The sequence below is a fragment of the Polypterus senegalus genome, chromosome 1, assembly GCF_016835505.1.
Source record: "Polypterus senegalus isolate Bchr_013 chromosome 1, ASM1683550v1, whole genome shotgun sequence".
NCBI lineage: Eukaryota > Metazoa > Chordata > Cladistia > Polypteriformes > Polypteridae > Polypterus > Polypterus senegalus.
In genome coordinates this window covers 25,788,538-25,813,818 of record NC_053154.1, presented here as the reverse complement: position 1 = coordinate 25,813,818, position 25,281 = coordinate 25,788,538, and the positions used below count along the sequence as shown (strand labels likewise).

The 25,281-nt window shown below is 39.4% G+C and overlaps 1 protein-coding gene across 2 annotated transcripts in view; it reads left to right on the top strand.

Moving 5' to 3' along the window:
- Nucleotides 1–8,148, top strand: part of LOC120517707 (macrophage mannose receptor 1-like) — a 46,986-nt gene extending 38,838 nt beyond the window's left edge. Inside the window, exons 5-7 of one of the 2 annotated variants that reach the window (XM_039740169.1) lie at nucleotides 1,010–1,039; nucleotides 5,326–5,420; nucleotides 7,567–8,148. In XM_039740169.1, the coding sequence (XP_039596103.1) occupies nucleotides 1,010–1,039; nucleotides 5,326–5,420; nucleotides 7,567–7,656 (215 nt within the window). In that variant the 3' untranslated portion in view covers nucleotides 7,657–8,148. Of the gene's footprint in view, nucleotides 1–1,009; nucleotides 1,040–5,325; nucleotides 6,108–7,566 lie in introns of those variants that run through there. The other variant, XM_039740161.1, reaches the window with a different exon arrangement.
- The last annotated feature ends 17,133 nt before the right edge of the window (nucleotides 8,149–25,281 follow it).

Genomic DNA, 25,281 nt, shown 5'->3' with positions numbered 1-25,281 from the left:
TCCCACAGTCCAAAGACATGCAGGTTAGGTCAATTGGCGATCTTAAATTGACACTAGTATGTGCTTGGTGTGTGCTTGGTGTGTGTGTGTGTGTGCCCTGCGGTGGGCTGGCGCCCTGCCCGGGGTTTGTTTCCTGCCTTGTGCCCTGTGTTGGCTGGGGTTGGCTCCCGCAGATCCCCGTGACCTTGTAGTTAGGTTATAGCAGGTTGGATAATGGATGGATTGATCAGCTGAAAAGTGACCTTTTGAAATAAATAACAAGCTATTTAGATATGTGTCATTCGAAAAAGTCACACTATGAATTATTTAGAAATAGAGCCTTTTTGAAATAAAAAGAAATTTAAAGTACTCTATTGAAAGTAAATGAAACACTGATGTAGCATTTCATGCTAACTACTAGTATTTCTATTATGTTTTATAAAATTTTGTATTCTGTTTTATACTCTTTTTACAAGTTTTATTTATTTATTTATTTATTTAAACACTATTTCTGTTTCAAATTTATACTGATTTGATACTGGTTCAAGAAGTAGAATGAGAAACAAAGTTCTGCACTGAATAATAAACATCAATATTTCAACAGGTCTACCTTGTATCTCTGCTTATTTTAATGTTTTCATATGAAACCCTTAGGCCAGGGAAATACATCACATACACTGAAAATGAACAAAAAAGGCAAGCTAATTTTAATATTATTCAATTTTATGGAAGAAAGACCAGCCCCCCATCTAGAAGGCTGCCATATGTCTCTGCACCTTCACCACCCTTGGCATGCTTTCCAGTCTTGAGCCAAGCAGATGCCATACGAAGATTTACTGGATGCCACTGTGCACCTGTAGACGCCTGTGAGAACAGATGGAGATAGTGTGTTGTGCATCCTGAAATCTTGGCATGTGCCCCATTATTTAAATTTTTCCAAGCTGCATGGACTCAGTTAAAGTTGGTAATAATGATGATGATGATGAAGATGATGATGATTATTCATTCCATTATATTCTTTTTTTTTTAGTTCAGAATGGACTTCAAGGATCAAATATTGGTTTGTTGCCTTTACTATTACTTTATTTAGAAAGGGTGTAATACTAGAAAGAAAGAAAGAAAGAAAGAAAGAAAGAAAGAAAGAAAGAAAGAAAGAAAGAAAGAAAGTGTATGAGCCAAGTTCTATATTAACGTTTCTATGTTCTGCTAATTTGAAAATATGTTAAATATATTTGTAGTTCATGATTAGCTTATATATTAAGAATAGGCCTAGATAATTATTTGGTTCTAATGAGGTATTGTTACTCTAAAAAGGGTTGCTGGGTAGCAGGAGTTATGGGAATTAGGAAGTTATTGTAAGTTTGAGTGTGGATTAATAGGGCTTTGGAAACACACGGTTTTCTTACCATGTCTGTCTTGAGTTTCATTTTGACTGTGGAAATATATATAACGTGGACAATAAACATTTTTTTTTTATATAAAATAACAGAGTGGATTAAATACAAAATGCCAAGGACTGGACATGGATAAGTTTCTGCTGTAGCCACACTTTTTGTTTCGCACCTTCAGAAAGAAAGTCCTTCATTAAACAGAGGCCCAACAGAGTATCTTAGCTCAATGACAACACTTTATTCAGTACCAATAAAAACTATTCACCTCCTCCGAAGTTGTCACATTTTCTTGTTGTACAACATGGAATCACAATGTTTTTCATTTGGATTTTTTCACATACTGTAGATCAACAATAAAAGACCCTTTAATGTCAAAGTGAAAACATATCCCTGCCAAGTGGACTAAATTAAATATGCATATAAAACATAAAATAATTGATCGCAGAATATTCACCTTCTTCAAGTCAGTATTTAGCGATGCACCTTTGGTCAAAATGTCAGTCTTAAGGCTGTGTGCGCAGGACTGTTTCTCTTCATCAGCTTTACACATCTGGACTCTGCTCTTTTTCTCCATTGCAATCTGCCGAAGCTCTGTCAAGTGTCATGGTGGTCACGAGTGAACAGCCTTTTCCAGGTCCAGCCACACATTAAAAATTGAATTATGGTCATGACTCTGTTTTGGCCACTCCAGGACACTCACATTTTTATTTTTATGCCATTCCTTTGGCTTTGTGCTTGGAAAACAAATCTTCTTCTAAGGTGCAGGTTTCTTGTAGACTGCAGCAGGTTTTCCTCCAGGACTTTACTGTATTTTGAAGCATTCATTTAACCATCACATGCATTCCTGGGCCAGCTGCAGTGAATCAATTGTACAGTTTTATAATTCTGTGGCGCTTAGTCTGACTGGCCAAAAACTTCAATCTTGGTCTTATCAGTCCTTGGAATCTTCTTTCATTCGAATTCAGCATCTCCCATATGCCTTCTGGACAACTCTAGATTTCCTGTGTGTTTTTTTTCCTTCCATAAAGTTGTGACGGGTGAAGCACCCAGATAACAGTTGTTGTCTGCAACTTTAACCACTTTAGCTTGTAACTCCTTCAGAAGTCTAATAGGCCTTCCTTTCTCTTCTTCTTACATAATCACCCAGTTTTGGTGGACAGCTGCTTTTGGCTGAACTCTTTCCATTTTTAAATGATTGACTTAACTGGATATTCAGTGATTTGGATATTTTCTTGCCTCTATTCACTGACCTGGGCTTTTCAATCACTTTTTCACAGAGTTGGTTAGATGTTGGTTTGGTTTGATTTAGTTTTCATTATGTAGGTTAGTCCACCATCCTGACTCACCACGATTTGGACCTTCTGCATTCAGGTGTACTAAGACTGTAATCGATTGAAACACCAGACAGGCGATCTTCACTGAACTCGTTCTGACACTTCTTAAACTAGTGGACTGCACCACTGCTGATTTAGGTGTGTCACATTAAAGGAGGTGAATATTTATGTGGTTAATTATTTTGTGTCTTAAATATGTATTTAGATTAGACCACTTTGCAGAGGTTTGTTTTCACATTAACATTACAGAGTGTTTTCCTGCCAATCAATGTCAACAAATCCCAAATAATTCCACTGATATTCAATGCTGTATAACAATAAATTGTGAATACTTTTTACTGTATTTGATTAAATATATTTTATATTAGATTTTGATATATACTGTACTGTTATAATCCATTTAACCAGCCACTGTGGCACAACGTCAGAGGTTTCTCCTCACACGCTGACATTTGATCCCCTTAAAGAGAACCAAAGGTGATGAGAACCAATTAGGGCAAAACACTTGTCGGGTACTCTTTGCATTATTTGGCAGATACTGTATCACATATCTATGATCTGCTGCTCGCAAGTGTGAGGACATAGTGGGTGTTTGCCGACTAGCAGACCATTACCTTGTAGGTAATCACCTAAATAATCATATTGCGATTCAGAACTACGAATATATCTTATATATAAACATCATATATGTGTGGAATTATGTATGTCTGCCTGTCCGGCCTGGAAGTGAAAGGTGGAGTCTGGGTAAGAGCTCTGCCTTCGAGGATACACAAGCGAGGCCAGCACGTTGGCAAAATGAAACCTCCGAAGAAAGAATCGTTCGCTTAGCTGTTAATACAGAAGAGAGGTGAGCACATCAGCAAAACAACAACAACAACAACATTTATTTATATAGCACATTTTCATACACACAGTAGCTCAAAGTGCTTTACATAATAAAGAATAGAAAAATTAAAGACACAGTAATAAAATAAAATAAGTCAACATTAATTAACATAGAATAAGAGTAAGGTCCAATGGCCAGGGGGTACAGAAAAAAAAAAACTCCAGACGGCTGGAGAAAAAAATAAAATCTGTAGGGATTCCAGACCATTACATTGCCCAGTCCACTCTGGGCATTCTACCTAATATAAATGAAACAGTCCTCTTTGGATTTAGGGTTCTCACGGAAGGACTTGATGATGATGGTCACGTAGACTTCTGCCCTTTAATTCGTCCATCATTGTTGGAGCATCATGAAGCTTTGAGTAGGTGGAGGTGGCGCAGGCCACCACCACAAAGAAACCGGAAAAAGAAACAGAAAAGAGAGTAGAGGTCAGTACCGATTTTAGAGCCACCATGAATAGTTGTTATGATGAATTGAACATATAGAGTATCAGGATTAAGTTAAATTAAGTTAAATTGAAGTTATAAAAAGGCCATGTTAAAATAATGTGTTTTCAGCAGTGTTTTAAACTGCTCTACTGTATTATCCTGGCGAATTCCTATTGGTAGGCTATTCCAGATTTTAGGTGAATAACAGCAGAAGGCCGCCTCACCACTTCTTTTAAGTTTTGTTCTTGGAATTCTAAGGAGACACTCATTTGAGGATCTGAGGTTACGATTTGGAATATAAGGTGTCAGACATTCCGATATATAAGATGGGGCGAGATTATTTAAGGCTTTATAAACCATAAGCAGTATTTTAAAGTCAATCCTGAATGACACAGGTAACCAGTGTAGTGACATCAAAACTGGAGAGATGTGTTCGGATTTTCTTTTCCCAGTTAGGATTCTAGCAGCTGCATTCTGCACTCGTTGCAAACGATTTATGTCTTTTTTAGGTAGTCCTGAGAGGAGTGCGTTACAGTAATCTAGTCGACTGAAAACATATGTGTGAACTAATTTCTCAGCATCTTTCAGTGATATAAGAGGTCTAACTTTACTTATGTTTCTTAAGTGAAAAAATGCTGTCCTAGTGATCTGATTAATATGTGATTTAAAATTCAGATTACAGTCAACGGTTACCCCTAAGCTTTTTACTGGGATTAATAAAGTATCTATCTATCTATCTATCTATCTATCTATCTATCTATCTATCTATCTATCTATCTATCTATCTATTATTAAATAGTGCCTTGCATATCTATCTATCTATCTATCTATCTATCTATCTATCTATCTTTACCTCCGTCTTGACTTTTAATCCTAATGTATCCAGTTTATTTCTAATAGCCTCATTGTATCCATTATTGCCTACGGTATCCCTTTAACTCTTCTCCTCCCACTAATACACAAGAGAGGCGAGCATGTTGGCAAAACGAAACCTCCGAAGAAAGACAAAGTCGCTTAACTGCTAATGCACAAGCGATGCGAGCACATCACCATTCTCCTAGGAGAGACGCCCAGAGTAGTTCCTTTCAATTATCTGATATCTCTACATTTAAATTTTTTTCTAATGATTTCAATAGTTTCTAGGACCCTGGGCTTTCTACAAAATGGGCTTACACAGCTAGTATATACTGTATATATTTACTTTAATATATTTCTAACTACATCCATTTTATACCATTTTAAGAATTTAGGTTTCCTGAAGTTTAAGCTTAATGTTTTAATTGTTGGGGACTTTCCTTTACAAACAGCTAAAGTGATCGTTGTTCTGAGAGTTGGGATTCAAGCAGAACGTCATATAAGCCTGGATGAAGCCGAAATGAGCAGCAACATCATTTTGTCCATGGTGCGTATATATCTTTTATCGACTAGTATAGAACTTTGTCATTTAAGTGTTCTTAATATTTATTGTAGGATTAGATTGTTTCTTTCTTCCTCCCATTAATCAAATAAGTTGTGATTGTTTACTGAGCATTAACTTTAACATATTAAATTGAAATATACACAAACCACAGGCATATTGTTCAGAGACCATCCACATAGCTCACATCCCACTCTCAGCTAACGCCAATGCCACATCACATGACTTACGTCAGACATCAATTGTTGGTCTTGTAGCTGCACTGTGTCAAATTGCACAACTGGAAATCACAGCACAGGTCACATTTACTTGCCAGTTGTTGATTTTCCAGCCCACTTTTGCTCATCCCTTTTCCTGACACCAAATTGTATGCTGCCTGAAAGAGACGGCACTTTATTTAAGTTCAGCTGCTGTCTCTGCTCTTTTCTTTTTTCCATTCTGTTTTGGAAATTAAAATATGAGACATCAGACAGACAAGCTTTTCTTCTGTTTGTAAGGTCCACAGCCCCCTGTGCTGCTTGATGGAGCCGATGCCGTACTGATGCTTTGTCAAGTGTTAACAGCTATGTCAGCATGGCCTAATATATGCTAAGAACAAACTCCCTACACAATGGCGATGCACCGTCAATCCTGGAGGGCCTCAGTAACTTGAGGTTTTTGTTCCTGCCCAGTTTCTTAATGAGAAGCCAGTTAATGCTACTGAAGCACTTATTGCTCAAGTAACATTTTTCTGCTTCATTTTAGTGGTCTTGCTTATTTCAGTCTTAAAAAGTGTCATAAATATGAGACAGGCAGCCACCCGTATAATCTGGTATCCTGACTGCAAAAGTAATGATTAGCAAAATACAGCACTGATGTGCACAAAACTGAGTCCAAAACAGAACTGAGGGAATAGGGAAAAGGTGCAGGTTTTTAAAAGGGAAGACAGGAAGTGAAATCATATGGATCGGGCTCATGGTCTTCAGCCATTGGTTCAAGTCCGGACGTGACATCACAGGAGCCGGGGCCAGCAAGGTCTTCTTCCACATGCTCGGTGCTGGAAGTGACGTCAAAAGAGCCAGGTGGGATCTCCTGTGAATGGTCTACAGGAAAGGGAGAAAAAGAGTCAGTGCACTCTGCCACATCCCGGTATGCTTCGGAACTGCCGTCACTCAAGCCCTTTAGCTGCCTCCCATGCTCACGTGTGTGACACTAGCTACATTCAGTGTTTTAATGGCTCCTTATTAGCAATAAGAGGCAAATGACAAAGGAGCCAGCAGTTCTCCATCTAACTTGTTTTCATTTACACCTGTGCATATTCATCATACATTATTTGGTTAATAAAACACTTAACAGGAAAATGTGACAGACTGAAAATGATCCATTTTAGGCTTCAAATCATTTAGATGATTTCCTTGGAAAGGAAAAATTCCACAATATAATAGCCTTACATTGCAGACTGACAAACCATAAAATTAAATAAGGTCTGAGATTCACAATCATTGGTTTCTAATTAAGCAGTTAGGTGGGAATGAAAACCTGCAGCCACTGCGGCCCTCCAGGACCAACACTGCATACTTCCACAGTACACCAGTGTTTCCCAACCTTTGTGGTGCCAAAACATATTTTTTCTCACGTGCCCCTTCTGTGAATTTAGTGCAAGTAAAAATCAAGCACGTTCGTCAAAGCAGGGGGGTCCCTCATGATCACCAGAGCATTAGAAGAGTCCAGTGGGATCATCAACGGTTTTTCACTTTGTTGAATCAAACACGTTCATCAGAGTGGGGACTGGGGAGGTCATGCTGTGAATCAAGTGTAATCATTGAAGAGCTTTTTTATCTGAGGACTAGTACACCGCACCTCCAATGCCACCCTGTCCCAAAGGTTGAGAAACACTGCATTACACCATTACACTACTGTTACGAGCCAGAGACAGTGACAGGCTAAATGAAAAGCAGTGTGTACAGCGCGGCTGTAACCCACAACACGCCTAACTCTCCTGGGTTTGTATGATTTAGGTGTTGGTAGGTTAATCATCCTGTGTTCATGGCAACAAAAGTTTGAAAGTCCCCTCTTAGTTATTTTGTCCTAGTTTGGTTTCAGTATCAGTTCTAGTCAGTTCAATCGAATATCTCTTTATTTCTTTATGCAGATCCATGAGAGATTTTCAGCACTGCTGTCAAACATAAACTTTGTTCTCTATTGGAAGACAAACGATGGAAATATTTTCCAAGTCATATGACACTGGCGGATATTTTGAACAGAAAATTCAAAGTATATTGTGTAACTAATTCAATAAAACACACATAAAGGTTTCTCTTCCCTTCTAAGTTGTGTTTGTTTAAACCTAGCAATGTGATGCACTTTACTTTCAATAAATGAAATTCTACTGCCTTCATTTACTGTTATACCTAAATGCCTCAAAAAATAAATAAATAAATACGCTGACTAGTCAATAAAGCATTTTTTTATAATAAGAACAATGTCAACTGGCTAGTTTCGTGAAAATCTTAAAATCTTTATTACTTTCCTAAGGTTTAGTAAATGATTGTGACTTTTACATAGTTTATTACTGTAATATGGTGTATCTCTATTTTATAGATCATGCAGGCACAAATATATGAAGTGAGACACAAAAATAACCGGACTGAGCTTGGGGCTTTCTGGGAACACCGTCTGGAGGTTGGCCAGACGTGAATCATAGAACTACAGTATATCCCCCCTACACGCCCTCTCAAACCGCCAACCGGCTAGGTATATCCTGTGTGATAAGGTTTCTTCTTCAAAAGAATGATACACAAACAAAGAAAAAGTTTTGGGGACCGTCCCCATATATTGTCGTCCAGACAATCAAAGAAAACACGATTCAAAGTCTTAAAAATAAAACAATGAACAATCTTCCTGAGACAAAATGGCGATTTTATAGAGGGAAGGATTATGGGACAGGAAATGGTTGGCAGTAAGTGACGTTTCAAAACAGGAACCGGAAACAACGTCATCAGGATGGGACGGAGGTGATGTGAATTGATGGAGCCGGAAGTGACGTCATCATGGTGGACCGGAAGTGACGTCGTCGCGGCCATTTTGGAATCCGGAAGTGGAGGAGTTATTTTTCTTCCAGTTTTCTGTCTGGCAAAAGAGATTCAGGTAAGTACCATGTGACAACCCTCTATCTCGCGATGTTTCACTCACCTTTAGGCTCTTTGACTGCCTCCTAATCGCACATGTGTGACACCTGTGAATAATCCAGTCAGTATTTGTACAACAATCACTGCACGAGTTGCAGCTATAATGTCGGGTGGAAAAAATCAAACAGCGAATCAACATCAAATTTCTTGCGAATTTTCTCTTTTTCCTTAAAGCAGTTTTAGACTGACAAAAATATTCCTGTCCTCGATCATCCTCCATATTCACCTGATTTAGCTCCCTGTGAGTTTAAGTTGTTCATGAAAATCAAAAGTGACCTGAAGGGAACACATTGTTCTTCAATGGATGAAGTGAAGACAGAAACGCCAAGTCTGTTGAAGAGCCTCAAGCAAGAAGACTTCCAGCACTGTTTCAATCAATGGAAGATACGTATGGAGCGGTGTAGAGATCGGGAGGGGGTGTATATAGAAGGTCACAATGTTTAGAATGCTGTAATTCATCAATAAATATTTTTCTTACCAATCCGGTTATTTTTGTGTCTGACCTCGTATTTAAAAAGTGACCCTAAACAGTAATAATATATAATAATTGTAGACAGTACAATTGAAGATACAAATAGAAACGAAATTTGTAAAATACAAAGAGAAATTTTAGCAACAGGAATTTTCACACTACAAAAACTGAAATCTAAGAAAGTAAAAAGTATTTCTATCATGACATTAAATCTTATTTTACTTATTGTAAGAATTATTAACTTATCAAAAAACTTATAATTACAATTATTCAGCTCACTTTAAGAATTCTTGTCAAGCAAATTTTGCTTACCTCACAGGCAGATTATTTTTGCTAAATAAAAGCAAAACAACTCCCATTTGACTTTCTTTTTGTCTAGTTTTTGCAGTGCTTTTATTTCAGTATGTTATTAATTTATATTTGTATTTTTTTTTATTGTTGTTGTGTTACTATCTTGTGAATTTGTTTGAATGGATGCTGTTTTGTCATGTCAGGGTGACCCTGTTCCCCTTCATACTCTTTATTTTGTAGACCTAAACAGAATGACCCAAATCCCATAATCCTCTCATACTGTCAGGTTTAACTTCTGCTGTAGTTCCACGCTTCCCTCTTTCTTTTACAATCGATAACCCCAGGCAAAGAACGGGCAGAAGAAAATGTTTCATATATACTCAGAACAGTAGCTGACTGCAAAGAGAACCGTAGCGCGTATGAGAAAATGAGGGCAACCATTAAGAAGGATATCAGAGAGGCTAAAAGACAGTTGGAGAGGAATATAGCAGATAAGGCGAAAGAAGACCCCAAAAGATTCTTTCAGTATTTTAGTAGTAAAAGAAAAGTTAAGGAGGAGGTCAAGTGCATCCGGAATAGTAAAGGGGAATTAAAAGATACAGACAGTGAAATAGCAGATGCCCTAAACTTACATTTTTCTGAGGTGTTTACAAGTGAGCAAGTGGATAACCTCCCAGAGGTAAACAGGACTACTAAGGAGGTACTGAGGGATTTAGAAATTGTAGAGGGAGAAGTGCTGCTCAGATTAAATAAGATGAAATCAAACAAATCACCAGGATCAGATAATATTTACTCTCGAGTTCTTAAGGAGGCTAGTGAGTACATATATAAACCCTTGACACTTATTATTAGGAAGTCACTGAGCACTGGAGAGATTCCAAAGGACTGGAAAATGACAAATATCATCCCATTATATAAAAAGGGTGACAGGGCAGATCCAAGCAACTATAGGCCATTAAGCTTAACATGCATCACAGGAAAATTAATGGAAGGAATTATTAAGGATAAGATTGAGAAACACATGACAAGGATAGGAGTTATTCTGAACAGTCAGCATGGGTTCAGAAGAGGGAGGTCGTGTTTTACTAACATGCTGGAATTCTATGAGGAGGCAACAAAAGGATACGATCAAAGTGGAGCTTATGATATTATTTATCTGGACTTTCAGAAAGCATTTGATAAGGTGCCACATGAGAGGTTGGGCATCAAGTTAAAAGAAGTGGGAGTTCAGGGTGATGTTTTTAGATGGGTACAGAATTGGCTCAAACACAGGAAGCAGAGGGTGATGGTGCGAGGAACCTCATCAGAACTGGCCGATGTTAAGAGTGGTGTTTCACAGGGGTCAGTGCTAGGGCCGCTACTATTTTAAATATATATAAATGATTTAGATAGGAATATAAGTAACACGCTGGTTAAGTTTGCAGATGATACCAAGATAGGTGGATTAGCAGATAATTTGGAATCCGTTATATCATTACAGAAGGACTTAGCATACAGAATTGGGCAGATTTGTGGCAGATGAAATTTAATGTTAGCAAATGTAAAGAATTACACATAGGAAGTAAAAATATTAGGTGTGAATACACAATGGGCGGTCGGAAAATCGAGAGTACACCTTATGAGAAGGATTTAGGAGTCATAGTGGACTCCAAGCTATCAACTTCCCAACAGTGTTCAGAAGCCATTAAGAAGCCTAACAGAATGTCATGTTATATAGCACGATCTGTGGAGTACAAGTCCAAGGAGGTTATGCTCAACCTTTATAATGCACTGGTGAGGACTCATCTTGAGTACTGTGTGCAGTTTTGGTCTCCAGGCTACAAAAAGGACATAGCAGCACTAGAAAAGGTCCAGAGAAGAGCGACTAGGCTGATTCCAGGTCTACAGGGGTTGAATTATGAGGAAAGATTAAAAGAGCTGAGCCTTTACAGTTTAAGCTAAAGAAGATTAAGAGGTGACATGATTGAAGTGTTTAAAATTATGAAGGGAATTAGTACAGTGGATCGAGACTTGTATTTTAAAATGACTTCATCAAGAACATGGAGACACAGTTGGAAACTTGTTAAGGGTAAATTTCGCACAAACATTAGGAAGTTTTTCTTTACACAAAGAACGATAGACACTTGGAATAAGCTACCAAGTAGTGTGGTAGACAGTAAGACGTTAGGGACTTTCAAAACTCGACTTGATGTTTTCTTGGAGGAAACAAGTGGATAGGACTGGCGAGCTTTGTTGGGCTGAATGGCCTGTTCTCGTCTAGATTGTTCTAATGTTCAATAAATTAGGGAAAATGAATGACACAAAAACACCATTACGGCTTACATAGATGCTTGCTACCAGGTGGCTCTCTGTCTTATGTTCTGGGCAGGCTTGATCGTTGCTCCTTCATGGCCATTGAATGGAAGTACTGATGGCCTGGGTAGAAAATGGCAGACAGAGAGAGAGAGAGAGCATGCCTTACAAGGCTAATTTTTTCAATTCTAATGCTCCCTAACATGCCTCTTAAAGGAAATAGAATGTGTAGTTCCCCATGGGCTGCAGTAGACACTCAAGCAAACAGGTAAAAGCAAAACCTTAAAGCTCATTCTCAATGATCAATGCTTGAAATTTAGTTATACCAACGCCGAACACTGGAACTGATGGCTCAACTGCAACTGTGGCAATAACTGGAACTGCTGATTCGGTAGAGACTGTGCTGATGACCTTACAACAATGAAGGCACAAACTGGGACTGGTGGTTTAATTATAACTGAAGCAATGGCAGGAACTACTAGTTTGACAGTGACTGTGGCAGAAACTGGAACCACTGACGTGATAACAAGTGAGGCCAAAATTGGAGTCAGTGCTTCAACAGATACTATAGCATAGACATGGATTTTATGGACATTATTAACCGTTGTGGGCTTCCAAGCTTCTTCTACAGCTCTAGGAGTGTCTCCATTTATCAAATATTGAATGTGGCTTGGGCACATAACTAAAGAGTCTGGAAAATCAACAGGGTATCATCCATGAGTTGTATGGCATTCAAACTGTTACAAGATTTTTGAAAACTTGTATCCACATCCTCCCATGATTCTTAAACATAATATAGCTCATTATGGATTGAGCTATACTTCAAAACAAGTTTCTTGTTTTTTATACAGCCGTTCATTCTGTACTGATTGAGCCAGTACACAGTTGGTAAAAAGGTGAGGCCATCAAAAAGGCCCACAAAATACAGGCCAGAATCCAAACTGGACTTCCCCAAAAATAGGTCTCACCCCAATGGAGCCTGACCCTAGGAAAATAGGTGGCTTTAGACCTGTCTAGACCTCAAAATGGAGAACGGTCTTTTAAAGTTAAAGAAGCAAAAGAGAGTCTTCAATATTTCAGACATCTCATCAGAAGAGGGAGTAGAATGAAATTCCAGCTTGAAGAGACACAGGTCCCGCCAGAATATTTATAAAGGAGGATTTGTTAGCAAAAATAACAAAATAAAAAAATAAAAATAGTCAAAAGAGTATTATCTGAAAGGCAAACCTCATCAAGCAAGTCCAAGACAAAAGCCAAAAATCTGAATTTTTACTGTAAAACAGTAGCAGATATTACAAAAAACAGTAAATACACAGAAGCAAATAATCAAAACGAGAACTCAAGCGCATTCACAATGAACAGCCATGGACCGCATCTCCCAGTGGACTTTATAGGGCTGGAAGCGTTGGTCATGGAAATTGTGGGGTGTTTTATTTTGGTTACACAACACATACTAATTATTGGAACCTTTCTGGTAGCTGCATTCAGAATTATTTGGAACTCTTCAGAAATGCTCATCAAATGCAGCTACACACACTTTTCTAATTTTGTAGGTTATTATTCTCTTTGAAGATCTTCTGCAAAGTCTGTGCTATGATTGATCTCCTCCCTTAAATGTTTCTGATTCTTCCTAAAGTGTTTGTATTCATCTATGGGTCTATTCTGTGGGTTTCAATCCCAAGGAATTCAATTGTGTCATTGAGTTTTTATTTTAAAATGTTCTGGAAGAGTTTCAAATTGTTAATGCCATTTTGATTTTCCTCTGGGCATTTCATTTTTCTAATATTTGCATTTCATTTTTACATAGTTATATTCCCAGAATTCTCCAGGGCTGTGCAACATGTGACATCTTTACTGTACAGTCTAAAGGACAGTAAATTCTCCTTCACATTATCCAATGTTGTATAAAAATTGCTCTTGTGGAGATGTTTTCGGCTTAAAGAGTTGATTTCTCTCTTTCTGAACACAATTCTTGTTTTGACGCTAGATTTGTTGAAAGATCAATTTGTTCCACTCCTCGTGAAACTTTCCTTGCCCCGAGATGGCACAATTATAAAATACGCTGACGGTCCGTAGAGCAGAAACTAAGCAGAAAAAATATCAAAAGAATCTGGAGTGTGAGTGACCAGCACTACTTTTCTACTAATCCCACAACAAGTACAAGGTGATAACTGCAGTAAAATTATTATTGTAAATAAGTCGTTTCTTATACAAAATCCGCACTGCAGAGCAACCCCAACACTGACAGATCATAAAATAAGACAATCCATTGAAAAACAGAAATAAACAATCAACAGTTATCGTAAAAGATTAACTGAATTGAAAATAAATTTCATTGAATGTCCACCCATAGGATTGCACTTCTTTTTTGCCTTAATTTTCGTTACTGCGAGGCTTACACAGAGCCATTCCTCGATACAGGGAACTTCCTTATACAGACTTGTTAGGCCCTCTTCCATGTAAAACATGAAGTGGAAAAATCCTGTAGGTTTTATTTGCTGTCTGTGGATGAACCCGGGTTCACCTGATTCCTCCTGTAGTGGTCCCCTGTAATTTTGCATTCTTCCTCTGCTACTTTCCTTGACTTTTTTTCTTCCCCCTTCACCAGTATCCTTCACCTTTTTTGTATGGTAGGCCCCTCCCCTGTTACATTCTATTGGCCCACTGAGTCAGGTGGTCCTTGTCAGTTAATACCTAGATTCCTAATACCTGTGCAGTTTTTGTCCTTCTGCAATAATGGAGAATGTAGAACCCGGCCATGACATCGGCCACATATGACAACTGCTACAAGCTTGACTCCTGGTTAACAAACTTACGTCTACTCTCCATATCCTTAATAACACTGACGCCCCTTACCCCTTTCAATGGATCCTCCCCCAACAGTCCAAGATTAACCAATGGCAAATAACCAACTCAGTCAGGTGAAATAGACCAGGCAAGCAGGTCAGTTGCATCATTCTGCCTAGCTAACCTTTATTTATTTAATTAATTTATTTATTTATTCCTTCTGCAGAGTCAGTAGGTTACAGTTGCTTTTGTCTGCTCAACTCTTATTATGTCTTCTTTTGAACTTTAACTTTAACTGTGTTATTTCAATGTCACATTAGATTTTTGCCTCTAGTTCCTGATATCTGACTCACTCTGTGCTTTGACCTTTTCCTAAATGGCAAATGTCATCTGACCACTTTGGCTTTGTTCCTAATTGATTGGCTTCTTACCTTTATTTCCTTTTCATTCTGCTTTCAAATCCTCTGGCCATTCGACTCAGCTTTAAACAAAGCCATTAGCAGCTCAAAAGCAGACAGACAGAACATTATATTTGTGCCATGTTAAAGAAGCCGATGGCACAAGGCATTGAGGTGAAGCACAACTATCAATGTTATTTTTTAAAAACAAATTGATTATTTAATAATCTGTATATAAAATTCTAAGGTTTGTCTATCTGTCACGCAAAAATCTGCTCACCCATGGGTCCTCAGCTTTAGTCTTGGTCTCATGCGTCAGCCGGTGCCTTAATATACTGTACACAACCCATGAGTTAGACGTGCAGGCTACCAGCGTGGCAAAATTCAGATTGAGGTCCTTCCTATAAGAAATGGAAGAGAATTTAGCTTGATTAATTAATTATCAATTTTGCTTTCAGTAATGTCAGAAATGAATCCAATACTTCAGGAAGGCTCCTACTTTATTTACCTTCCCTTTCTCTGTTGTAGAAGGAGGTGGTCTCCAGCCATTAGACTTATGTCAACGTAACTGAAGTGCACTCGTTTTAAGAAACAGAATAATACTCTTTATTTATATTGATTTTATAAATATAAATAATTACTGCATATATAAACTTGGAGGTGTGACCATGGGGGGGCTGGGGTGGGCACTGCCTCCCCAGAGACAAGCCGTGCCCACCCTGCGAAATGCTCTGTCTGTCCAATAAAAACTCTGGAGAAGAATAACATTTTATTTTCAAAATTCACTTTGGAGCACGTTTTGAACCTGTTGACCACATTCTTTAATTAAAACAGTGCATACGTTCCATTCTTCTTTTATTTTCTGGTTGGTAACATCAAAGGCTATGCATAGGTAGCTTATTAAAAAGCAGACATCTTCAAACTCTGTCCTTCCACAAGCTGCTGGCTCCACAGTTGAGCCCAGCACCGCTGCTACCAACATGGAGCACAGCGCACCCACGTCGGGAACTGACACTCCAAAAGATGTAGATAAGCCTACACAATCCTCCAGATCTGTGCCCGTGTCGGGTACTCCCAACCTCTGCCTTCAACAAAATATACAGTCCAGACTGCCTGACTTAAATATGGATAGCCCATCCCAGCCCATTTTAATTAATTTTCCCAAGTGCGCATTCGGAAAGACACTCAGGTGTTTTAGTGCAAGCTGGTATCAGTCTCGACCATGGCTTGAATATTCTGTTGTCCATGATGCCAGCTCTTGCTTTGCCTGCCGCAAATTTAGTGTTTCCAGTTTGGACCACAAGGACATATTCACCAAACACAGCTACTCTAATTGGAAAAAAGCTCTAGAAAAAGATGGTGGCGGCTTCCACAAACACGCGTCTAGTATCCCGCACGTCACAGCCATGTCTGCATGGCAAGAGTATCGGCGCTGGGCAGAGACGGGTGAAAGCATAGTTCAACGACTGGGTCCAACCCAGATACAAAAGAATAGATATTATATGAAAAGCATTGGGGAGTCCGTTCAGTTCCTTGCAGTCAATGAACTGGCTCTGCGTGGTCACAATCACGAAGGTGGGGAGGACGGACTTTTCCTTAAGTTCTTTGATTACACAATGAAAAAAGATGCCAAACTTGCAGAAATTGTAAAATACATCCCAGACAATGCAAAATACACATCCAATGTAATTAAAAATTAAATAATTGAGACTCTTGCCAAAATGGTGGTAAAAGATATCAGGACCAAATATGAAAAAGCTGACTCTCCTGGATTTTGCATTAAAAGTGATGGTACCAGGGATCGCTGTAACATTGAGAATTTGTCTGTAGTGATTAGATTTGTCCAGAACTCCATCCCTGAAGAACACCTGATTGGCTTAATTGAACTGAATCAGCTTGATGCTGAATATATTTGTAACCAAATTCTGTCACATCTCTCTGAGCTAGGTTACAGCCCAGACAATTTAGTGTGTCAGTGTTTTGATGTCATGTCTGGTGCAAGGTGTAGTGTCCAGGCTTTGTCACAATTACATTCCATATGTACACTGCTACAACCAGCAGCTCCATTTAGCAGTCATACATGCAATGGAATCAGAACCTCTGGCTAAGAAGTTCTTTGACTGGTCAAATTCATTGAAAACATTTTGTCACAGACATTATGTTTCACACACATACAATACACCCACACTGAAAAGACTTCTAGAAATACGATGGACCAGTCATTATGATGTCACAAAGTCCATTGTCAACAATGAGGAAGCTATAAGGGGGCTTCTCTCAGAGGTAGCAGAGGCTGACACTGCCCCTTTTGACATTTGCATAGAGGCATGTGGTCTTTTGACCCAATTAAAAAAGCAGAATTTCTTCAATACAGGAAAATTCCTCCTTCATGTGCTTGTTGTGCTGAAACCAGCCAATGCAATTCTACAGGCACATGCAGTGGATTTGTGTACAGCTGGGGAGGTGGTGACAGTGTCACTGGCCACACTGAAGGAGATGAGATGCATCTCATTCTGGGAGGATCATTTCTCTCAGTGTGAAAGTAAACCTACCAATTCGCTCAAAAGGAAATGGAAAGTTAACTCACAGCTTGATGATAGTATTGTCGTGTCTACGCTCAGGCATGGTGACTCTGATGAACAAATTACTCCTAATCAGACTTTTAAAAGGGTTATGTTTAGCATTCTTGGTAGAGCTATTGTGGAAATGGAGACAAGATCCTCACAGAGAAATGTTGAATTATTGAGGGTCAGATCGCTTCTCCTTCCAAAAACAGAATTATTTCTTGATCATTCTCTCCTGAAACCACTTCAGGCACTTGCAGGCACAGAGCAAAACAGCAAGAGCTTGCAAAATGAAATGGCTGTGGCAAAAGCAATGTTGATCAATAAACTGCCAGCTGATGCTAATCTCTGTGAAGCGTGCAAACACATACAGCAGTACAAAGAGGCCTTCCCTATGTTGCATTTGCTATGTGTCACAGCACTCATCATTGGTGTGTCTTTAGCTGCATGCAAAAGCTCTTTCTCTACTTTCTCTACTTTGAACCACATTCTCACTCCACTCCGACGAACAATGCTGCATTCAAGGAAGAGAAATTTAGTCATTCTGGCACATGAGAAAAACATCAGAGAACATCTAGACATGAATGAATTTATTTCAGAATTTGCCAAGAGTAACCGCAGACTCGTCCTGTAGATAATATCCAGGTTAAACACTGGAAACTGATATCCATAACCTTCCTAATGACTACAATGAGCCACGTTTCTGTTCTTGCTCTCATATGTTGTATACATTTGACTTTGTTGATATTTACCTTGTAGATGTAGTTCTATATTTGTTCACAAAAAATAATAATATACGTTCTATTGCCTCTGTTAATTTTATTGAACAACAGGTTATGATTTATGCCACAATTTTTGCTTTTATATGTCATATAAAACTATGTTGTTATTATTATTTGACCTCCCTACAAAAATGGGGATGGATGGATGGATATTTTTTGCCCCACCAGACAAGCTGAATGCCCACCCACACATGATGTTCTGGTCACACCTTTGTATAAACTACTCAAAAATATTAAAGGTACACTTTGAAAACACATCTGATCTCAATCCTGCTGGATATCTCTACTGATATGGACAGGGTAATGTGTAAAGAATGAAAGGATGCCACAACGTTTGATGGAAATGAAAATGATCGACATACAGAAGGCTGAATTCATAGACACCCCGAAAATCAAAGTGAAAAAATGATGTGGCAGGCAGGCTAGCATATTTTTCCAAAATGTCATTGCAGCAACTCCAAATCATACTCAGTAGTTTGTATGCCCCCTCCTAATGAAATGACGGATGATGTCCTGGGGAATCTTCTCCCAGTTCTGGACCAGGGCATCACTGAGCTCCTGGACAGTCTGAGGTGCGACCTGGTGGTGTCAGACAGACGAAAACATAACGTTATACCCAGAAGTGTTCTGTTGGATTGAGGTCAGGCAAGCTTGGGAGCCGGTCAATGGTATAAATTCCTTCTTCCTCCAGGAACTGCCTGCGTACTCTCACCACATGAGGCCGGGCATTGTCGTGCATCAGGAAGAACCAAAGACCCAGTGCACCAGCACAGGGTGTGACAATTGGTCCACGGATTTCATCGCGATACCTAATAGCAGTCAAGGTGCTGTTGTCTAGCCTTTAGAGGTCTGTGTGTTCCTCCATGGATATGCCTTCCCAGACCATCACTGACCCACCACCAAACCGGTCATGCTGAACGATGTTACAGGCAGCATAACGTTCTCCATGGCTTCTCCGGACCCTTTCACATCTGTCACATGTGCTCAGGGTGAACCTGCTCTCATCTGTGAAAAGCACAGGGTGCTAGTGGTGGACCTACCAATTCTGGTACTCTATGGCAAATGCCAATCGAGCTCCACGGTGCTGGGCAGTGAGAACAGGGCCCACTAGAGGATGTTGGGCCCTCAGGCCACCCTTATGAAGTCTGTTTCTGATTATTTGGTCAGAGACATTCACACCAGTGGCCTGCTGGAGGTCATCTTGTAAGCTCTGGCAGTACTCATACTGTTTCTCCTTGCCCAAGGGAGCAAGTACCGGTCCTGCTGATGGGTTTAGGACCTTATATGACCCTGTCCAGCTCTCCTAGAGTAACTGCCTGTCCCCTGGAATCTCCTCCATGCCCTTGAGACTGTTCTGGGAGACACAGCAAACCTTCTGGCAATGACACGTATTGATGTGCATCCAGGAAAAGTTAGGCTACCTATGCCACATCTGTATGGTCCATGTATCACCTCATGCTACCAGTAGTGACATGGACCGTAGTCAAATGCAGAACTAGTGAGAAAACAGATGAGGAGGGAAAAATGTCGGTGGCTTCCACCTGTTAACCCATTCATTCCTGTTTTGGGGGTCATCTCATTGTTGCCTCTCTAGTGCTCCTCTTGTTAATTTCATTAACACCAAAGTAGCTGAAACTGATTAACAACCCCCTCTGCTACTTACCTGACCAGATCTATAGCCCAGAAGTTTCACTGACTTGATGCTATACTCGGATTTAAAAGTGTTCCTTTCATTTCTTTGAACAGTATATATTCATAGGTCTGAAATGCAATCTGATGATTTGGATGATTACCTACCAGGTAACACTTATGGTTGGTCAGCCAGAAATCCTTCTTTTAAGGTGTACTTTCAACTTTCAGACCTCCCATTGTTTATTCAAACCTAACCTTTTCACTTTCTTTGTGTTATGCTTTACATTTACTAACATTAACTTTCATCTGCCATAAATCTGCCCAACCCTATACTGTATGTTGTCCAAGTCCTTCTGTAACGATTTAATGGATTCCAGATTATCTGACAATCCACCTAGTGTGAGTATCATCTGCAAATCTAAATGAATGCTTCCAAAGTTTTCATGAAATTTAAATTTAGAAATAAATTTATTAAGGTTATATATGGCAAAAAAAATCTCTGGGACACGTGTCATGCTATTGATCTAGCATGGACCAAAGTTACTGCAGAATGCTGTCAGTACCTTAGTAAATCCACCTTGGAGAATTCATGTTGTTCTGGAGGCAAAAGATGGCCCTACCCTGTGCTAGTTAAGTGGCCCAAATGAAGCGGCCATAAAGTGTACATACAGTATACCTGTCTATTCATTGTCTAAGCTTCTTACCCTCTAAGGGATCAAGGACCTCCTAATTAGTCTTGCAAACTTCAAAATCAGAATTTATAGGCATTGAAAATAAACTTAAAAAAAATACAACACCACTCATTGTTTATTGCTGGGTTTGTGAGAAAATTTGCTCAAATACAAATTCCAAAAGTCATTATTAGATCAAACTCCAATGAAGAAAAACAAAGCAAAGTTCTTTGTTTGTATGTTTTCTATTTACATAAAAAGATTAAACATAATGTAAACATCCCAAAATTTTAAATTTCTCCCTTAAGAATGGCTGCTGCTGGTTTGAATCAGCACCTCCATAATAAGTAACTTGGCAACTTCTGCTCTCTTTTGTCTAATTTTGTTATGATGCATATTGCATATTTTCTGTTAATCCAATAAACTGAATGTCACTGCTGAAATGCTACTGTTTCCATAAGGCATGTCATATATTCAAAGGAAGTTGCTACTTTTAAAGCTCAGCCAATGATAAACAAAAATCCAAAAAAATAAGAGGGGTTCCAAACTTTTTCATATGACTGTATGAAGAAAGAAGAAGATGACTTTAAAAACCTAAAAGGGCATCACAGCCACACTCATCATCACACTTAGACTGGCGACACTTCAGGGTTTGTTAAGTGAAAATCATGATTCAAAGTGGGCTGACAGCTTCCTTTATAATACGTGGCCTCTGCCTATCGAAACAAACAGTCTCATACTGCGCCTTTTGAGCATGCTCACTGGCCACTTACGAGAGGATTTTATGGAAATGGTTTACTGAACGATATTATAGATAGATAGATAGATAGATAGATAGATAGATAGATAGATAGATAGATAGATAGATAGATAGATAGATATAGTTTGGTTTAACATCAGCAAAGTCAGGAACTGGGTATTGACTTTCACCGCACCAGAGACCCTCTATGTCACCATTCAAGGAGTGGATGTAGAGGTGGTCCACTCCTACAGGTATTTGGGGGTCCATGTCGATGACAGGTTGGACTAGCCTTGTAATGCAAAGAAACCATATAAGAAAGGGCATGTGAGACTGTGTTCCTTTAATGTGGGAAGCGACACCCTTTACATCTTCGATAACTCTGTGATGGCCAGTCTGTGGTGTGCTTGGCTGGTAACATCACTTCAGAAATGCCCACCAAATCTACAGTTAGGTCCATAAATATTTGGACAGAGATAACTTTTTTCTAATTTTGGTTCTGTACTTTACCATAATGAATTTTAAATGAAACAACTCAGATGCAGTTGAAGTGCAGACTTTCAGCTTTAATTCAGTGGGGTAAACAAAACGATTACATAAAAATGTGAGGCAACTAAAGAATTTTTTTAACACAATCCCTTCATTTCAGGGCTCAAAAGTAAGTGGACAATTGACTCAAAGGCTATTTCATGGGCAGGTGTGTTCAAGTTCATCGTTATGTCTTATCAATTAAGCAGATAAAAGGCCTGGAGTTGATTTGAGGTGTGGTGCTTGCATGTGGAAGATTTTGCTGTGAACAGACAACATGCGGTCAAAGGAGCTCTCCATGCAGGTGAAAGAAGCCATCCTTAAGCTGCGAAAACAGAAAAAACCCATCTGAAAAATTGCTACAATATTACGAGTGGCAAAATCTACAGTTTGGTACATCCTGAGAAAGAAAGCAAGCACTGGTGAACTCAGCAACGCAAAAAGACCTGGACGTCCACAGAAGAAAACAGTGGTGGATGATCACAGAATCATTTCCATGGTGAAGAGAAACCCCTTCATAACAGCCAACCAAGTGAACAACACTCTCCAGTGCTTGGTAGGCATATCGATATCCAAGTCTACCATAAAGAGAAGACTGCATGAACGTAAATACAGAGGGTGCACTGCAAGGTGCAAGTCACTCATAAGCCTCAAGAATAGAAAGGCTAGATTGGACTTTGCTAAAGAACATCTAAAAAAGCCAGCACAGTTCTGGAAAAACATTCTGTGGACAGATGAAACCAAGATCAACCTCTACCAGAATGAAGGCAAGAAAAAAGTATGGTGAAGGCGTGGAACAGCTCATTATCCAAAGGAAACCACATCATCTGTAAAACATGGTGGGAGGCAGTGTGATGGCTTGGGTGTGGATGGCTGCCAGTGGCACTGGGACACTAGTGTTTATTGATGATGTGACACAGGACAGAAGCAGCCGAATGAATTCTGAGGTGTTCAGAGACATACTGTCTGCTCAAATCCAGCTAAATGACGTCAAATTGATTGGGCGTTTCATGATACAGATGGACAATGACTCAAAACATACAGCCAAAGCAACCCAGGAGTTTATTAAAGCAAAGAAGTGGAAAATTCTTGAATGGCCAAGTCAGTCACCTGATCTTAACCCAGTTGAGCATGCATTTCACTTGTTGAAGACTAAACTTCGGACAGAAAGGCCCACAAACAAACAGCAACTGAACGCCGCTGCAGTAAATGCCTGGCAAAGCATTAAAAAGGAGGAAACCCAGCATCTGGTGATGTCCATGAGTTCAAGACTTCAGGCTGTCATTGCCAGCAAAGGGTTTTCAACCAAGTATTAGAAATGAACATTTTATTTCCAGTTATTTAATTTGTCCAATTACTTTTGAGCCCCTGAAATGAAGGGATTGTGTTAAAAAAAATGCTTTAGTTGCCTTACATTTTTATGTAATCGTTTTGTTCAACCCACTGAATTAAAGCTGAAATTCTGCACTTCAACTGCATCTGAGTTGTTTCATTTAAAATTCATTGTGGTAATGTACAGAACCAAAATTAGAAAAAAGTTATCTCTGTCCAAATATTTATGGACTTAACTGTAGATTTGGTGGGCATTTCCGAGGTGATGTTACCAGCCAAGCACACCACAGACTGGCCATCACAGAGTTATCGAAGATGTAAAGGGTGTCGCTTCCCACATTAAAGGAACACAGTCTCACATGCCCTTTCTTATATGGTTTCTTTGCATTACAAGGCTAGTCCAACCTGTCATCGACATGGACCCCCAAATACCTGTAGGAGTGGACCACCTCTACATCCACTCCTTGAATGGTGACATAGAGGGTCTCGGGTGCGGTGAAAGTCAATACCCAGCTCCTGACTTTGCTGATGTTATGTTTCAGATAATTCTCTTTGCACTATGAAACAAAGTTTTCCACCTGACTGTCTCCTCTCTCTTATCGAAACACCCCATAAGTGCAGAAGTTCTTCAAGTGACCTAACCTGGTATTATATTTGTAGTCTGAGGTGCACAGAGTGAAGACAAAAGCAGACAGGACTGTTCTTGGTGGTTGTACTCCAGTGTTGCTCACATCTGTGTTACAGACACAGTCCTGGGGTCTCACAAACTGAGTTCTTCCTGACAGAAAGTCCATCATCCAGGACACCACAGGCTCATTCACCTGCATTTCTCTTAGGTTATGAACAAGACAAATACAATTCATAAAATAACATCTCAGATTAATGGAATACATTTCTGTCAAGATCTTTCTTTTAAATATATAAAGCCAAAGCTAATATATTTAGTATAAATTTGGTAATCTTATACATAAATGTCTATGCGTGGAAGTGTGTGTGTCAGTCTGTCCTGCCCGGAAATGCGAGGCTACAGCATGAAGCTCAAAGAAAGCAACTCTGTTGTCAAAGAGAAACCATCGAGAAAAGAGTGAGTCGAGCACATTGGCAAAATGAAATCTCCAAGGATAAAGAAGCTCGCTTAGCCGCTGATAGACAATGAAGACGAACATGTCAGCAAAACAAAGCCGCCGAGGAAACAGAACCTCGCTTAGCCACTAATGCACAACTGATGCAATTGGTTGAATGAAGTGCCAGAATTCGTGGTTTCTAGGAGCCCAGGCATTTTACAGCACAGGCTTATACAGCTAGTATAATATATTTGGTATACATTTATATAAAGTGAGATTTTATTCTAGTACTAATAAATGGTACTTTATGCATTATAGGGAATATATGCTGATAGAAAAGAGAAACACAACACTCACTGTTGGAAGGGAGATTCAACCTTCTTTGCTGAAATAACAATAAATAAATGAGAATAGGTGAGAATCAAAATGTAACTCCAACTGGCAGTTCTTGTGTAACCATATCTTGAAGCCATTTCTGCTCACACTGCTGGCCCAAAGAGCCATTGAACCTCTGAATCAATGATCTCATTCCTGCAGAAGGACCTGACAGAGCTACCCTCCACTGGCCTGCAGAGGGTTATGTCTCCTGAATTTTGGTATCCCAGAGGTGCCCTGTGGAGTTACGATCAGGAGAGAAGGCAGGCCGAGGAAGAATCAGTACACCAAAATTGATTTCTCAAGACAGTTGTGACCACAGCCACTGTAGAAGGCCTGGCATTGTCTTTCCGTTGCATCAAATTTTGTGTAATGTGTAATGTGAGACAAGGCCACATTACTCTGAGGCCAGTAGCATGGAGCAGGTCCCTTACTGTCATGTCAGTCAGGCAAGCATTGTGTCTGACAACTTTTTTACTAGAAGTTTGGGTGTCAGACCTGAAATTATCTCACAAATGGAGCAATCTGATGGCTCGGTCCTGAGGCCAAGCAGATCTTGGATGATCATCTGTCCTACTGGTGTTTTGGACATGTGTTTGCCTGCAGTTCTGAAACGGTGGATTGGCTTCCTCCATGGTGTCTGGCAATAATGACACATGATACCCCTGCAGCATGATTCTGGTGACACTTGAGGCCCTGAACACTGACCAAGCGTGGCCTTTGTTTTGCTCTGACCTAAGATTATATTATAG